We start from the raw sequence: 18,814 nt of genomic DNA, 5'->3' as shown, positions 1-18,814 counted from the left end.
TGCGATCTTACAGTTCGCACAGGATTAGATCGCACAAGTGTGAACCGCTGTGCGATCCGATCCTGATGCGGCTCAAAAAAAGGGTCCTGTGCGTCTTTGCTGCGGGTGCAGTGCGAATTTAGCCATACAGAGTGTATGGCTGAATTCGCACCGCACACCCGATCGCATATAATGAAGGAGCAGTGCGCTCCAATATTATATGCGATCGCCGCAGCCGCACATATGTGAACCGGCACTTAGTCTGTAGGAAAGTTATAGAGTCCACAAACTATGGTATAGATCAGAAAATTGATCAATTCTGATGTACTGCAGGCCTATCTCATTTCTCGAGGCCCAAAAATGTCAGGAAAAGTATACAGTCCAAGGTATTTAGTAAGAGGCATTGCAAGGTTTTTGAAGTGGTCATTTTTTGTCTGAAGTCGTCATATAATGGGTGTGGCTATGATCAAGGACACTGATGACAGTACAAAAAGAATAATAATTTTGTTTTTCACTTTTTTTAAAAAAAATTTCTTTTATTATATTTTTCTTTTTTCTTTTTTTTCATGGTTTTTTTTACGTTTTTTTTAACACACTTTGACCAAAGCAATATAATGTTACCATAGTAACATTGTACCTCTTTGGGGAAGTGATCAGTTTTTGTTTTTTTTACACATTTTGTTTGCATATAGCAGTGTATTACATTGCTATATGCAAGCTATTTACAGAATGAAATTGATTTATTCGGTTTCTTTTGTTTTTGATTAGCTCTAATTGGTCAGAGCAAATCACATGGTACAGATGGGCTGTGATTGGCCAAGTCTGTACCATGTGATCACATTGGCCAATCACAGCTAGCAACTCAATTATACAATGCATGGCTTCCTTTCAAGCCATCCTTTCTATACAAAACTGTCATGTGACCTGCTGTGATTGGTTACAGCAGTAACATGGTACTGGCAGCAAGCCGGTACAGTGATCAGTCATCCACCGCATACAGCCGGTGACAGATCGCTCTGCTACGCGGCCCCGCAAACCAGAACGGCATTATATATGAACGTCCGCGTGGATCGGTGAGAGGTTCCCACCGGGCGTCGTCATGCCTTACGTCAGGCAGGAACCGGTTAATAATGTAAAGATGTTAACCGCGCTAAAGGAAAAGTACAGTGAAACAGCAGCAACTTCTAGTGTGACCACACCCTGTAGAATATTGTAAAAATAAGTCGCGCTATGATGTGATCAATGGAGATGTAAAGTCCATACAGTCCAAACATAAAGTAAAGATGTAATCCGGAACCAGGAACCCCAAAGGGTATAAGCTTACCAGATTGAGGTAAGGTAAAGGCGGTTTCTTTGGATAAACTTGTCACCTTGATAGTAGATCCAGGTCCACGTGAACAATTAGCTCAATGGTCACAGGATCATGGAAGTAAAGGTAAAAGCGCAATAGCGTAAAACCTTACAAACTAATTTGATTAAACACCCCAGTGTTCGTGAAAAATGAATTCTATTGTGTAAAAGAATAAACCTCCACCAATAAAATTGATCACTGATGACAGTGAATAAAAAAACATGCAAAAATTAAAATAATGATGGGTACCCCTTACCAGAGGTGATAGAGGTATAAACCAAATTTAGAACGTGTTATAGCTGAAGTTGCCTCTTACCAGACAACTTTAAAAGGAAGGCAAAAAGTGTGAGATTTGCGTGTTGAACCACCACCTTCTATGGCTAGATTCGCCTCTTACCATATGGAGTAAGGATTAAAGCAAAACGTGCAGATCACAATTCAGTGTGAACCCGGAGCCAATAATAAGATAAACCAATAGGGGTCGCCTCTTACCAAATACAAGTAATGTTGAGCCTGTATGGTGATCAAGCATCCAAGGACCCGACTCTCAAACTGGGGTGCTGATTTCCTCAAATGGCGGAGGTATTGTCTCTGTAACTGCAAATATAGTGGAGTAATGAATCCTCTATGTTCTATGAAAAAAATATTTCTTAAAATCCTCCATTTCACAACTGACCTCCTGATACAGCAGACAGCATTCAGAAGAGCTCCTATCTATTCCAGAACTAATGAGGGAATTGTCTATACGAATGCTGGCAGGATGGCAACTTGATGCTGAAAGGGAGGAACAAAATCATCTAGTGAGAGAAAATAAAGGGAAAATATTTTTTTCATAGAACATAGAGGATTCATTACTCCACTATATTTGCAGTTACAGAGACAATACCTCCGCCATTTGAGGAAATCAGCACCCCAGTTTGAGAGTCGGGTCCTTGGATGCTTGATCACCATACAGGCTCAACATTACTTGTATTTGGTAAGAGGCGACCCCTATTGGTTTATCTTATTATTGGCTCCGGGTTCACACTGAATTGTGATCTGCACGTTTTGCTTTAATCCTTACTCCATATGGTAAGAGGCGAATCTAGCCATAGAAGGTGGTGGTTCAACACGCAAATCTCACACTTTTTGCCTTCCTTTTAAAGTTGTCCGGTAAGAGGCTACTTCAGCTATAACACGTTCTAAATTTGGTTTATACCTCTATCACCTCTGGTAAGGGGTACCCATCATTATTTTAATTTTTGCATGTTTTTTTATTCACTGTCATCAGTGATCAATTTTATTGGTGGAGGTTTATTCTTTTACACAATAGAATTCATTTTTCACGAACACTGGGGTGTTTAATCAAATTAGTTTGTAAGGTTTTACGCTATTGCGCTTTTACCTTTACTTCCATAATCCTGTGACCATTGAGCTAATTGTTCACGTGGACCTGGATCTACTATCAAGGTGACAAGTTTATCCAAAGAAACCGCCTTTACCTTACCTCAATCTGGTAAGCTTATACCCTTTGGGGTTCCTGGTTCCGGATTACATCTTTACTTTATGTTTGGACTGTATGGACTTTACATCTCCATTGATCACATCATAGCGCGACTTATTTTTACAAGGAACCGGTTAATGATTCAATACCAGAACAGTTTTGGCTGTTTATGCAGGCCATACATGAGGCAAATTTCTTTCTAGCAACTCATGGTTAAAAAAAAAAGGCTAACATAATGAACTCATCACATCTAAAAGTACATTTTCTAAGCCTACAAATATTACCTGTCAGCTGGTTCACTATGATGAGTAAATGTGACTGCGGTCACGCTAAATTGCAACATTGGGTGAGCCATAGATGGAGTAAAGTTCTTTCCTGCAACCACACCAGCAATAATCCCTGTCTTTTCCTGGCAGGTACAGCTTCCCCCACCCTCCCAGCCGGGAGAAGACCGTGATTATTGCTAGCAGCTATGCCAGCCGCTAGTGGGAATCTCATCGATTGATCAACTTGGTACATTCAACCTGCCCATACATGGTTCGAATCTTGGTCGGTTCTGCTTTGAACTGTCTATGGCCAGCCTAAGTGAAACATCCAGTGGAATGTTAATGTTTTTTTTATTCTATGTGATGTACTCCATTTGAGGTTGATTTGTGTCAAATTAGGTTTTCTATGAATAGTATTCTGTAAGTAGCATCTGTAGAGATAAACCTGTTGTTGATTTAAGTTTCCAAGTTGCATTTAAAAATAACTTGATATACTGTAGAGTATGCTATATTTAAATTTTCAGATTGATGTTTCTTTTGTCTAATGAGCACAATTTTGAAATGCTGAGGTTTATAATACTTTATTAACTTTTTTATTTTAAGGAGCTGTGGCCTCTATGTTTTGGGTTGATGCTGAACTGGGAAGTGATATATACCTGGATGGTAAGTAAAGAGTGAAAGCGGTGTAAACGGACATGAAATTATGTAAAATGAGTATACTGTACTGTAAGGGGCTAGAATGCTGTATTGAAACCCTTAATTTTAGTTCACTAATGAATTACTAATGAGCCTAAATAACAATCTCACGGGTATTATATTGTGTTTTGTGTGCACTAAATTTCATCTAAATGTATTTTTTCCTGGAAATTTGCTTTTGATAAATGGCTGAACAAATAGCGTGCTACATAAAAAATTGCAACAACCACCATTTTATTCTTCAGGGCCTCTGCTTTTAGAAAATATATCATGTTTGGGGGCTGTAAGTAATTTTCTAGAAAAAAATGCTGATTCGTACATGTATGTGAAAAATGTCAGAATTTGCTCGGACTGGAAATGGTTAAGGTAAAATCTGTTCTAAGGCCCCTTTCACACAGGGCAGATCCGCTCGGTGGACTCTGCTAAGTCAGCGGGGATCGCTATGTTGATCCCCACTGAGAACGGGGATGACAGGTCCATCTCTGCTCACTGTGCAGAGATTGACCTGTCAGAGTCCCGCTCTCCTCTATGGGGAGATCGGATGAAAACGGACAGCATGTCCGTTTTCATCAGATCCCATCTGATCATACCCGCTGGACGGATGGCAAACGTATCGCCATTCGTCTGTTTTAAGCGGATCTTGTCGGATCGGATGACAGACGGGTGTTAGCGGGCACATCTCTGCTGACATCCGCCTCTCTATAGAAGAGAATGGGTGATGATAAGGTCTGCCTGAAAAACAGACAGGTGGACCTGATCGGTCCGATCGTGTCAAATGGGGCTTAGTCAAGACAAGCTACATTCTGTCCCTAGAAAGTTTTGTAAACTTTTGTGCAATGGGAGTTGGGAGTATGCAGAGTGTTATAGGACAGTTCAGGGAGAAAGGGTTAGGGTCTCATCACTATACACCAGTCTTTCACAGCCTTTTTTGCCACCGAAGAACTCTTAAAATAATATTCAGGCATCAGGAAACCCCTTCTTAAAATCGTATATCAATCTTACTGTACATTGGTGTGATTGGTAAGTTGTAGACATTGTAATAATTAAAAGCATTAAAAAATACTTTGCATATTTGACATCAAGGCTGAATTATTTTTTTAACACTTCCCTGCTCTAAATGATAAAATAATTTTCAGTTATAATCATTAACTATAATAAAATAAAAAAAAAAATCAGAAAAGGTACATAGACTGTGAAAATTGCAGCCCCCCCTTTACATTGGTGATCAGTTAAATAATTTCCCTTACATTTATATCCAGTTTAGTCACCCCCTCACCTTAATGGCCATTGGAAAAAAAAAAAAAGTTCTGGTGGTTATTGGAAAAATGACCTCTCTTTACTATGTTGTTATTAGGAGAATAACTCCTTCCCTTGGTTGTCACTGGGAGTAGGACCCCACTTTAATTCGGTTTTCACTGGGAGGAAAAATCCTCTTTACTTTGGTGGTCACTGGGAAAAGTTCCCCTCCTTTCTTGAGAGGATCCCCACCTTTCTTTGATGGTCACTGGGGATAAAAAAAACACCTTTACTATGGTGGTCATTGGGAGAAAAACTCTCCCTTTAGGTTAGCCATACACATATAAATTTCTCTCATCAAGCCCAGGTATGAATATTTTTACATAGTTACATTTTTCCAGTTTGCCCTAATGTAACTACGGTATGCATATACCACACCTGTGGAACTTCTCTGGAAGCTGGAAATCACTGCAGTAGACACCCCTACTTCAGTGATCTCAACTAGCTTCCGGGTCCCGTGCCGAGTGGCTGCACTGTGAACACAAGAAGTCAGCTAGGGTGTATTGACGCCATTTAGAAAATCCCTTGCACTTTCTCTATTATTCCATAGCATTCTCTGACTGGACAAGGTGCAGAGTGTAATGCTGCCGGCCCGCGCCTCCATCTCCTACAACCAGAGAATGCTTTGCATTTATTGAGAAAATGCAAAGAAAGCTCTGAATGGTGCCCTTGCTGAGTGGCCAATAACCTGTGTTCAGAATGCAGCAGGACAGCCGCTTACGGGACTTGGAAGCTAGTGGAGATCATTGCATTAGCTATGACCACTGCAGCGATTTCCAGCTTCTAGAGGGATCCTACAGGTATGGTATATGCATAAATACATTGGTAAACATGGCAGCAGTACCCGGAACGTGCCATAGGAGTGACCTAACTAGAATGCAAAGGCATCCTATTAGGAGTTATAGTTGCTAGGTTTAAGGCAGAGCAGTACCGTCCAATGCGGCATTAGCAGCAAAGACTGTGTCATGCTTATAACTCATTAAGTGGGCTATTAATACTCCAGTCAAAACTGAAAATGAAACCTTGAGAAGCATACAGGTTGTATTTTCTTTGTGGGCCTTGGGTCTTTGTAGTGCCTTGCGAAAGTATTCGCCCCCCTTGAATTTTTCGACCTTTTGCCACATTTCAGGCTTCAAACATAAAGATATAAAACTGTAATTTTTTGTGAAGAATCAACAACAAGTGGGACACAATCATGAAGTGGAACGAAATTTATTGGATATTTCAAACTTTTTTAACAAATAAAAAACTGAAAAATTGGTCGTGCAAAATTATTCAGCCCCCTTAAGTTAATACTTTGTAGCGCCACCTTTTGCTGTGATTACAGCTGTAAGTCACTTGGGGCATGTCTCTATCAGTTTTGCACATCGAGAGACTGAAATTTTTGCCTATTCCTCCTTGCAAAACAGCTCGAGCTCAGTGAGGTTGGATGGAGAGCGTTTGTGAACAGCAGTTTTCAGTTCTTTCCACAGATTCTCGATTGGATTCAGGTCTGGACTTTGACTTGGCCATTCTAACATCTGGATATGTTTATTTGTGAACCATTCCATTGTAGATTTTGCTTTATGTTTTGGATCATTGTCTTGTTGGAAGACAAATCTCCGCCCCAGTCTCAGGTCTTTTGCAGACTCCATCAGGTTTTCTTCCAGAATGGTCCTGTATTTGGCTCCATCCATCGAGCCATCTTCCCATCAATTTTAACCATCTTCCCTGTCTCTGCTGAAGAAAAGCAGGCCCAAGCCATGATGCTGCCACCACCATGTTTGACAGTGGGGATGATGTGTTCAGGGTGATGAGCTGTGTTGCTTTTACGCCAAACATAACGTTTTGCATTGTTGCCAAAAAGTTTGATTTTGGTTTCATCTGACCAGAGCACCTTCTTCCACATGTTTGGTGTGTCTCCCAGGTGGCTTGTGGCAAACTTTAAATGACACTTTTTATGGATATCTTTAAGAAAGGGCTTTCTTCTTGCCACTCTTCCATAAAGGCCAGATTTGTGCAGTATACGACTGATTGTTGTCCTATGGACAGTCTCCCACCTCAGCTGTAGATCTCTGCAGTTCATCCAGAGTGATCATGGGCCTCTTGGCTGCATCTCTGATCAGTCTTCTCCTTGTATGAGCTGAAAGTTTAGAGGGACGGCCAGGTCTTTGTAGATTTGCAGTGGTCTGATACTCCTTCCATTTCAATATTATCACTTGCACAGTGCTCCTTGGGATGTTTAAGGCTTGGGAAATCTTTTTGTATCCAAAACTTCTCCACAACAGTATCTCGGACCTGCCTGGTGTGTTTCTTGTTCTTCATGATGCTCTCTGCGCTTTAACCACTTGCCGACTGCCTAACGCCGATCTACGTCGGCAGTCAGCCCCTCACAGGCAAAGTGACGTAGGGCTACGTCACTAGCTTGTGAGGGTCTAGGGAGCGAGCGCGCGCCCCCGGAGGCGCGCTCCCGCTCCCGCGTGGTCACGGACCCCCCCGCGCATGTGACCGGCGGACCCGATGTCCGCCGGTCACTCGGCGATCGGCGGGGGAGAGGGAGAATGTCAGGCAGCTTGTGTAAACAAGCCACCTGTCATTCTCCTTGCTGTTAGGATACTGATCACTCGGATCTAGTATGTAGATCCGTTGATCAGTGTCCATACAGCTCAAGCCCCAGCCAATCACAGTAGAAAGCACGCCCCTAGGGATACACACAGCCCCTCCCTCCCAAATAAAGTTAACCCCTTCACTACCAGTGTATTTTTACAGTAACAGTGCATATATATAGCACTGATTACTGTAGAAATGTCACTGGTAACCCCAAAAGTGTCAAAAATGTCAGTCAAGGGTCCGATCTGTCCACCGCAATGTCGCAGTACCGCAAAAAAAATCGCAGATCGCCGCCATTACACGTTAAAAAAAAAAACAACAAAAATGACAGAAATCTTTCCCTTTGTTAGTAAACGCGATAACTTTTGCGCAAACCAATCAAAATACGCTTTTTGCGATTTTTTTTTACCAAATATAGGTAGCATAAAACAAATTGGCCGAAAAAGTAAAAAAATTTTGATTTTTAAATTTTTTTTTTGGGGAATTTCATATAAAAAAATGTGAAAAATATTGCTATTTTTGCAAAATTGACGCTCTTTTTTTGTTTATAGCGCGTGATCAAAAAATCGCACAGGTGATCAAATACCACCAAAAGAAAGCTCTGTTTGTGGGAAAAAAAGGACGCCAAATTCGTTTAGGTACAGCGTCGCACGACCGCGCAATTGTCCGTTAAAGTCACTCAGTGCTGAATCGCAAAATACCCCCTGGTCGGAATGGGGGTAAAATCTTCCGGGGCTTAAGTGGTTAAACGGACCTCTGAGACTATCACAGTGCAGGTGCATTTATACAGAGACTTGATTACACACAGGTGGATTCTATTTATCATCATTAGTCATTTAGGTCAACATTGGATCATTCAGAGATCCTCACTGAACTTCTGGAGAGAGTTTGCTGCACTGAAAGTAAAGGGGCTGAATAATTTTGCACGGCCAATTTTTCAGTTTTTGTTTGTTAACAAAGTTTGAAATATCCAATAAATTTCATTCCACTTCATGATTGTGTCCTACTTGTTGTTGATTCTTCACAAAAAAATTACAGTTTTATATCTTTATGTTTGAAGACTGAAATGTGGCAAAAGAACGCAAAGTTCAAGGAGGCCGAATACTTTCGCAAGGCACTGTAGAAGACCTTCCATTTAAGATGCTTACTTGCATGTTAACTATATCATTTTACTACTAATAAAGGGTTTTCTTCTGTTTGTGCTTTTTGCAGGCATTGTATCAGTGGTTGATGCCAAGTATGCGTTGCTGGTATGTTGCATATGGTGGTTATTTGTAGTAGCTGATTTTACACTTGAAACTTGGAAATCCAGGATGGTATTTGCTAAGAATTAGGGCCAACCATACACAGAGAAAATTTCTTTCTTGCAACCATGGATGGTTGGGCAGGGGAAGCCGTCCCCTCTGGGAGAAGACAGCAGTGATTGTCGCTAGCGGCTATAGCGGCCGCTTTCGATAAACTCAAACGAATCCAGCAGGCTGGTTGTACCCAAGTTGATAAATCGATCAACTTGGTACATTCCGCCTGCCCATTAATGGTTGGAATCTTGGCAGCTTCCTCCTGAACTGGCCGAGATTTGAACTGTGTATGGCTGGCCTAAGAGTGTTTTCCCCTTAAACTAATTTAAAATAAATGTACTCCTTTACAAAACAGAGACTGTTGTCCCACTGGCCATCCAGGTTTATTGTATTCCTTACTTAAGGTAGTTGTAGCCATATTGATCTCTTTGCACAGTCCTTATTTATGCTTTGTAAAACATATTAATGTACTATTGAGCCAAAAACGTTAGGTATGCGATGATTACAGCCTCTTGGCTCACTGGATGATAATCATTACAGGTAACTCCCCTTTAGGAGTACAGGTTTACTGTAAAAAGTTTTTCACAGCCACCAGTCACATTTTGTTCTTCCTTGGAAGGTTGAATCAATTTGGCGATATGAAAAGCAAAGAGGAAAAAAATTGCACAACATAGATTTTAATTTAGGAAACAGAACTGTTTTCTTAAGTGTGAGAAGCTTTCTGGTTTCTTGCTACAGGGGATCACATAGAACAGAATAGAATTTCTGACTTAAAGAGGAGCTCCAGGCTCCTGCAGAAAAAAATGAAGTCAGCAGCTACAAATACTGCAGCTGTTGACTTATTATTAGGACACTTACCTGTCCAGGAATCCAGCGGTATCTTCACCCGAGCCGATTTTTCAGTCAGCTATTGGGTGCTGCCACCACCATCTCCACTAAGGGAAACCAGCAGTGAAGCCTTGTGGCTGCACAGCCGGTTCCCTGCTGCGCATGTGAGCGGTGCACTCTAAATGGGCTGGATGGGGGGCTGGGGAGCTTCCCTTTTTGGGTGGAGCTCCACTTTAAGTATCGGGATAAGTGATTTGGATGACATTAGTAGATCACCAAACAGTTTCAGTTGTTAATTTTTTTTTTTTTTTTTACACCTACATAGTTTTGGCTAAAAAATGTTTCTCAGATTTTATTCCTATGTCCATATTGGTGAGAATATATTTTACTTCCTGTGTGGTTGTCATGGCCATAAAAAAAAGCAAAGAATCTCCATTGGGGATAAAGATGGCAATAAAAATATTTTTTTTAATAGAGTGGGAAAGGGTTGGAATCTTTCACATTTTTTTCGTTATTTCTGTCTGTGTCTCTGGGTGTCACTTGTTACTTTTTTTTGTGGTAACAGGACTGAATGTGAGGGAAATTTCCCCATTGGGGACAGTGACTGCAATAAAAACTGACAAAGGTTCTTCTCTACCTATTCCAATTTGAAGAAAAAATGTTTTGAAGGAATTTACTCGTTAATAAAAACCCTAAGCCCCTGTTCACACTAAGGCGACCTGTGAGGCGACCTGGTCGCCTCACAGGTCGCCGTAGGTTGCCTCCCATAGGGAAGCTGCGGACCCGTTCTAATAGGAGCGACACAAGTCGCTCCGACTTAGAAAAAGGGTCCGGAGCTTCTTTGGGGCGACCAGGAGGCGACCGCCATAGACTTCAATGTTATGAAGTCCGTGGCGGCCGCTCCGAGGTCGCGGCGCGGTGCGAAGTAGCGTCGCCCCTATGTGAATGGGGCCTAAAAGTGTTTGATTTATAGCAAAGCACTTATATTAGCTTTCACGCCATGTATGTAAAATTACCATAACTTAATAAAGTGTTTTAGCATGACAAAAAAGTCTGCTAATTGATGCCATTGTAGATTCAATGAAAGGGCTCTTTCACACGGGCGATCCGATCAGATCCGCCTGTCAGTTTTTTAGGCGGATCTGATCTGATCCTCCATGCAGCTCTATGGAGCAGCGGATGTCAGCGGAGACATCTCCGCTGACACCCGCTGCCATCCGTATCCGATCCTGTCCGTGAAATCCGAACGGATGGAAACCCTATTTTTCCATCCGTTCAGGGATCGGATCGGATGAGAGCGGACAGGTGGTCCGCTCTCATCCGATCCCCCATAGAGAGCAGTGGGGGCTGTGACACCTCCCTCTCCGCACTGCAAGCGGAGATGGAGCTGTCATCCGCCGGCTCCGCGGGGATAGGCAGATCGATCCCTGCTGAGCAACATGGATCCGCCTACGGAGGCGGACCGTGTGAAAGAGCCCTAAGGGTGATTTTCAGTATGATTGAGGTTCTATTCCCCCCAAACATGCTATTCAAAATTTAAAAAAGCGGAACCAACACACACTACCTACCTGGAACATTTTCTTTATTAAATATGTAATGCAGAACCCTTTGTTTAAAATAAAAGTTTTATTTTTATTATTTAACCTCTGCATTTTTGTCTTTTCCCTTCTTTCCCATGCATCCGTCATCTAAACCTTAACCACGCTTTAAATACATTTTCTTTGTCATTTCTGTGACATGGAAAACAAAATGATTCCTATGGCTGTTTGGTAAATAATGACATACTGAAAAACAATATAAATAGCAAATAAGTTTCAAAAGTTGAACATCTTTGTCGGCCGCTAAAACCCTTCAGATTCTATAATGATCCATCAGCACCAAATTGAAATCCTGTCATCGCGGTAGTTGTCTTGAAAGCCTGTCTGTGATAGACAGAAGTAACTTTTCACTTCCCTGCAGTAGATTTGCTTGCTTGTTCAATTCCCTCGCCTGCAAGCCTTGACCTCAATAGCTGAATATCGCTGGCTTTGTTTCTGGCTAATACAAGCAGTGACAGTAGAACAAAAGGCAGCAATTTAAAGAGTGTCATGCTTCACAGACTTGGATCAGCATAGGTCGCTGAAAGCAACGCTGCTCTGTGACCACACTGCTAAATTGAAACTGAAGAGGTAATTGATATCAGGGCCTATCACGCTAATGGGAATGTCACCCAGAAATCAGATTTTTTTTCTATTTTTATGGATGAATAATTGGACAGAATGACATGACAGTTGTCTTCTCATTTGTCCTGAAATGTCTGTTCCTTACATAGTGTATACATATACAATTTTTTTACTTCATTGGAAAAATACCACAAAACCATTTACACTGAGCAGCTTTTTTTGGCAGTGGATAAAATGTATAAATAACAGGAATCGTGGGAAATGCTATTAAAAAAACTTTTTGAAATGTTGGTAATGAAAATGATATGTTCCCCAAATAGAACATACTTTGCTGTTAAACATGTAGTTGAATTGTAGTTTATTTTTTTTTTTAAACAGACTGTAAGTATCCTTGAAACAAGTAGTTATGTAAAGTGTTATTGTAGTTTAACCTTTTTTTTTAAAAAACAGAACTACTGTACGTATATACTTTTTTCAAAGTTGCTTAAAAGAGAAGTATGGCCAAATATTGCTTGTTCTCTCCTGTGATGCAGAATCAGTGGACCACCTGCTAAAGTCCACTGTTGGCTGACGTCAGAGTCGCTCCAGGCTCTAAAAAGATTCAATACTGTTGGGATCCACCCAGATGCCTGATCAGCAGCGGGCACTACTGGGAGCCTGAGCCAGCTGATCCCACCCCTCCCAAGGCTGGTGCTCCAGTGAGCACTGGAGAGGCAGAGTGGAGAGTGGTGACTGATGGTCACTTCTCTGAGCAGACTGAGAACAGTGATGTGGTCATGCGCTCACATACACTGAACAAAGATCTAAGACTTTTTCTATGTACACAAAATACCTATTTCTCTCCAATATTGTTCACAAATCTCTCTAAATCTGTGTTAGACTGGCCATACATTATACAATTTTCTTACAATTTTCTTGAAATTTACCTTCAACTATGTAGTACAAAGGCCTGCCTAATTGGATACAAGTGAAAGTGTTGTTTAGCTTTGACCTCATATTATGTGGTTTGTGGTAAATCTAACAGAAAATTGTACAAGAAAATTGAACATGTATAGCCAGCCTTAAGCCTCGTACACACGATCAGATTATCGAACAATCTGTCGTCCGTTTTTTGTTGCATGCTAGTCTCATGTGGAAAGTGAAGAGGTTACTTTCATATGAAAATTGCCGTACGACAGAATTCTACTTCAGAAGTGATGTCGTGTTAAATTGTTTTGTATGTGCTCTTTCGTTTCTGAGCATTCCTAGTCTTGCTCTTACGATTTTTTCGGACGAAAACTGTGCTAATTAAATGAAAATCGGACGTTGTGTTGACGTACGATAAAAATTTTATAGCCCGCACATCCAGTTTTTGTCGTCCGAAAATCCGTAATCGGCTGTAGAAAGCACTATACTAACAGTCCGAAAATGGGCAGATCGTTCGTCGGACGAAATTTTCCTTCCTATTTTCGTATTGTGTGTTTAGTGAGCCTTTCTCTTTTGCCGAGATAATCCATCCACCTCACAGGTGTGGCATATCAAGATGCTGATTGGACAGCATGACTATTGCACAGGTGTGCCTTAAGTGGGGTACACACTAGTAGAAAATCTGCCGAAAATTCCCATCCGAGGTAAAATCGTACGATTTTCGGCTAATGTGTAACTTTCAGCAGCCGATGCCGACATTTTCAACTAAACAAAACGAAGGGAGAAACACCAAAATGTTTATTGTCCGTCCCCAGACGACCAATTTTCGTTTAATGTGTGTGCAGTACGTCCTTGAAAAATCGGATAAGAAAGACCGCGCATTATCTGAAGTTGCTGAGGACCCAGAAGTCTAGGAACAAATGTCCCAAAAAAAATAAAAAACCGGACGAGAAATTTCGTGAACATTATGCACTGTCAACTAAAAATGGTTATGACCGCTGAGCATGAGAGAGAAAAATCGGAGGATATTTTGTCAGATTTCTGTCAAGTGTGTACGGGCCTTTAGGCCGGTCACAATAAAGGCCACTCTAAAATGTGCAGTTTTATCACACAGCACAAAGCCACAGATGTCGCAAGTTTTGAGGAAGCGTGCAATTGGCATGCTGACTGCAGGAATGTCCACCAGAGCTGTTGCCAATGAATTGAATGTTCATTTCTCTCCCATAAGCCGTCTCCAAAAGAGTTTCAGAGAATTTGGCAGGACATCCAACCGGCCTCACAACCACAGACCATGTGTAATCACACCGGCCCAGGACCTTCACATCCAGCATTTTCATCTCCAAGATCATCTGAGACCAGCCATCCGGACAGCTGCTGCAACAATCGGTTTGCATAACCAAAGCATTTCTGCACAAACTGTCAGAAACCGTCTCAGGGAAGCTCATCTGCATGCTTGTCATCTTAATCAGGATCTCGACCTGACTGCACTTCGTTGTTGTAACTGACTTTGGAGAGGTGTTCTCTTCATGGATGAATCCCTGTTTTCTTAGATCTTTGAGTTTAGCTCATGAAAAATGGGGGCAAAAACAAGTGTTGCATCTATAATTTTGTTCAGTATAGTTCTCGGTGTTCGAGTTGGCAGGGGACAGTCTGATGCTGCAGCAGGTAGGGGAGTATAGATTTTTTTTTTTCTAAGCCCACACTTTTTTTTTTTTTGATAAACACAGCCTAATGTAAGGAGTCCTTTTGAACTTGTATGGCTTCTTATTTTATATTCCTGCGCACCCTGCATGTTATGAATAGTGAATGAGTTTTGCTTGGTAATGCTTTCAAATACTTGTATTCTGCATCCTGTTCTCCACTCCAATGCTCTATGCTGCCAAAAATAGGTAACAGCTACAACTCTTCTTCTAACGGTCCTTATATTGCAATGGAAGAGAGGGATGTGTCTGACCAGTTCTGTTACCAAGTGCTGCTTATTGATTGTCTAAAGCTGGCGGGGTGTGTAAATAAGACCTATGAGGGGTGTGTAAATAAGACTGTGCAGACCACTAGGTACAAGTATACAATTCTCTTGTGCAATTGTCCTTTAGATTTACCAAAACCATATAATATGAGGTCAAACCAAAACACTTTCAATTTGAATGCAATTATGCAGGTCCTTGCACTACATAGTTGAAGGTAAATCTAAAGAAAAATTGTACAAGAAAATTGTATGGCCAGCCTAAAGCTGTGTACACACAGGCCAAATGTCGGGAGACAAAAAAAAAAAAAAAAAACTGCTGACGTTCGGCCCATGTGTATGTTATCCGTCGGACATGCATGCTGGAAAACCAGCAGCCGACCGACTTCTGATCAGCAAACAATAGTTCAGCAGGGCAGATCGCTATACTAACTTCACATAGTTAATATAGTGGCTCCGGCCGGAGCTGGCGGTTCTTTTTCATTTAACCCGCTAGGTTGAATGAAAAAAAAAACCAAATAGCATGTACCAGGTTTAAAGCGGTGTTCGGGCTGGGGAAAAAAAACATTAAAGTCAGCAGCTACAAATCCTGTGGCTGCTGACTTTTAATAAATAGATACCTGTCCAGGGAGCCCGCAATGTCGGCACCCTAGGCGATTTTTGGATCACCTGCCGGGTGCTGCTGCCTCCATTCATTGTAAGGGAAACCGGCCGTGAAGCCTTTTGGCTTCACAGCCGGTTCCCTACTGCGCATGCGTGAAGCACACTGCGCTTTCAAATTGGCTTGGCGGCGGGGGAAGGAGGAGCGGGCTGAACTTTTGAGGGATGGTGCCGCAGTGCTATCTCCCGGACGAGGGGAAGGGTACCTGTCAAAAACAGGTACCCGTTCCCCCCTGAAAGGTGCCAAATGTGGCACCGGAGGGGGGGGGGGATGGAGCAGATCAGCAGAAGTTCCACGTTTGTGTGGAACTCCACTTTAAGTCTTGATTGTATTTGTCTGCACAGTCTTATTTACATACCCCTCACAATTTCTGCTACAGGAAAGTTCTGCGTGATGCCACTGTTCAGTGACAGTGATTACCAAATCGAACACTGTATGATCTCTTCTCAGTCGCCTTAGCTTTAATGATTATGCACACTTTAATTTTTATACAAAAAACAGTCCAGCTTACTTGGATTTTAAACGTTTTTATAAATACCAAATGTAGGTTATGGTGGTAGTAAGGCCAGCGCTTAACCACAAGCAGCTTACAGCAAATATCCCCTGTTGTTCTGTCTAAGGATTTGGCACAATGCTGATAACAATTTTTCTGTGACCTTTGTGACACAAACAATGTTACACTGTGAACTGTTAGGCCAGCCATAGACTGATTGAAATTTGTCTGGTTCAGCAGGAACCATCTGAATTTCACTCCTTCTATGGGCAGGCTGTTTGTATTGAAGTTGATCCATCTATCAACTTCTGTGCAACCAGCCTGTTTGTTTTTTCAGTGTGACTATAGCAGCCAGCAGTGGTCATTGTATTCTCCCACTGTCAGAATACAATAGTGCAGCAGGAGGGAATTGAGACATTTTCTTTCCTTCAACCTGTGGTTTAAGGAATGACAATTGTATGATGTGTGGCTTGCTTTATGGGATGGTAGGCCGGAATAGTTGTATAATAATAATAAAATACCAACAATTTATTATAAAAACCATAAATAACAACAACAGACATTGAGTTGGATAAATAAGGCCACTGCCGTTTATTACTGGTTTCAACTTTTAATAAACAAAACACATCAAACATCATAACAAAACTTAAACAACCCAGTTACTACAACTCGGATTGTATGAACAACAGATTTTGTTTAACCACTTGCCGACCGCTCACGTTGAGGGTACTGCGGAAAAGTGGCTCGTTGTCCTTCAGCGACGTAGACCTACGTCGCTGGACTCCTCCCGTTCTCAGCGGCGCACGCGCCGCCGGAGGCTCACTCCCGCTGTATTCAGACACAGCGGGAGTCGGGCCAAGGGAGGAGAGGCAGTGATCACCGCCGTTCTTCTCCGATCGTCGGGGATCGCGTGAGGAAATCCGCCCGCTTGTGTAAACAAAGCGGGTGGATCTCCTATGTGACAGGCAAGGACAGATTGCAGGATTCAGCATAGCTGAACCTGCGATCTGTGCCTGTGTCACATAGTCCCCTCCCCCCACACACGTCAGTAAGCATAAGGGCATACATTTAACCCCTTGATCACCAATAAGTTAACCCCTTCCCTGCCAGTGTCATTATTACAGTAACAGTGCATATTTATAGCACTGATTACTGAAGTAATGTCACTGGTACCCCCAAAAGTGTCAAAAATGTCAGTTAGGGGTCTGATCTGTCCGCTGCAATGTTGCAGTCCCGCAAAAAAATCGCAGATCGCCGCCATTACTAGTTAAATAAAAACCAATAAAAATGACATCAATTTCCCGTAGTTAGTAGCTGCGATAACTTTTGCTCAAACCAATCAAAATACGCTTATTGCGATTTTTTTTTTTTTTTTTACCAAAAATATGTAGCAGAAAACAAATTGGCCTAAAATGTTAAAAAATTTAGATTTTTAAATTTTTTTGGGGGGGAATTTCATATAAAAAATAATGTGAAAAATATTGTTATTTTTTCAAAATTGTCACTCTTTTTTTGTTTATAGCGCAAAAAGTAAAAATCGCACCGGTGATCAAATACCACCAAAAGAAAGCTCTATTTGTGGGGAAAAAAGGACATAAATTTAATTTGAGTATAGCATCGCACGACCGCGCAATTGTCCGTTAAAATAACGCAGTGCCGAATAGCAAAATATGGCCTGGTCAGGAATGGGGTAAAATCTTCCGGTCTTAAAGTGGTTAAAAATACGCTCATTGAGAATTTTTTTGTCAAAGACATGTAGCTAAATACATTTTGGCCTAAATATATGGCAAAAATTGAATATATTGGATATTTTTTAACTGTCAAAGTAGAAAATGTCAATTTTTTCGCAAAAAATTTGCTCTTTTTTTATTAATATCGCAAAAAATGAAAAGCGCAGAGGTGATCAAATACCACCAAAAGGAAGCTCTGTTTGTGGGAAAAAAAGGACGTAAATTTAATTTGGGTACGGCGTTGCATGACTGCGCAATTGTCAGTTAAATTCGCACAGTGTCAAGTTGCAAAAAGTGGCCTGGACGTAAAGCAGGAAAATCCTCCGGAGGTAAAGTGGTTAAAATATCACCCAACATATATAACACCAAAAATATAACATACTTTGCCCCCCCCCCCCCCCCCTGCCAAAGCAGAGGTGACCCTACCATGTAAAAATTTGGCCGCGACAAACCAAGGGGAGGGAGGGAGGGGAACACCACAGTCTATGATTCCGAAGTGATTGAACTCTGATAGCTGGGATACCTGCTTAAATACCCCCAGAACCGGTTCTGGAACAAACCGGTGGGCATTCAGATAGGAGAAAAGAGCGGGAAAGGGGCTTATTCCAGGCTAAGAATAGGATTAAGCCTAAACTCCCCAGATACTCAGCCTGATCTCCCCAGATACCAGCCTAAAGAGCTGGAAATTTGAGCGGGAAGGGGGCTAATTTGAGCCTGACCCCTTACCTATTTGAGTGACAGAGCTAAATCAATGATATAAATCAGGGGTGGGGAACCTACGGCCCGTGGGCCGAATGCGGCCCCCGAAGCCATCTGATCCGGCCCTGCCATTGGGCTGCCTCCGGAGGGGAAGGGGATGGGGAGTGCCTCCTGATTACACACAGAGCGGGTTCCTCTGCTTACCCTGAGCGGTCGCTGTCATACAAAGTCACGCCTCCTACCTATGATAGACAGCACAGGCGTGACTTCGTATAAGAGTGCCCACGCCCGGTAAGTAGAAGAACCCTGCTCTGTGTGTAATCAGGAGGCTCTCTAATCCCCATGCGCTCTGCATTGATGGGGGCGCTAATCATTCTGCATTAATAGGGGGCACTAATCATTCTGCATTAATGG

The 18,814-nt window shown here is 41.9% G+C and overlaps 1 protein-coding gene across 1 annotated transcript in view; it reads left to right on the top strand.

Annotated features, from left to right (window-relative positions):
- LOC309543850 (zinc-regulated GTPase metalloprotein activator 1A-like) overlaps positions 1 to 18,814 on the top strand; it is a 95,891-nt gene that overhangs the window by 45,610 nt on the left and 31,467 nt on the right. The window contains exons 5-6 of the mRNA XM_082242996.1: positions 3,683 to 3,742; positions 8,873 to 8,910. Of these exons, the coding sequence (XP_082099122.1) occupies positions 3,683 to 3,742; positions 8,873 to 8,910 (98 nt within the window). The remainder of the gene's footprint in view (positions 1 to 3,682; positions 3,743 to 8,872; positions 8,911 to 18,814) is intronic.

This window comes from Pelophylax lessonae (genome assembly GCF_965119305.1).
Source record: "Pelophylax lessonae genome assembly, chromosome: 1".
Taxonomy (NCBI): domain Eukaryota; kingdom Metazoa; phylum Chordata; class Amphibia; order Anura; family Ranidae; genus Pelophylax; species Pelophylax lessonae.
The sequence above is the reverse complement of the archived record's forward strand: the minus strand, read 5'-3'. Positions and strand labels throughout refer to the sequence as shown.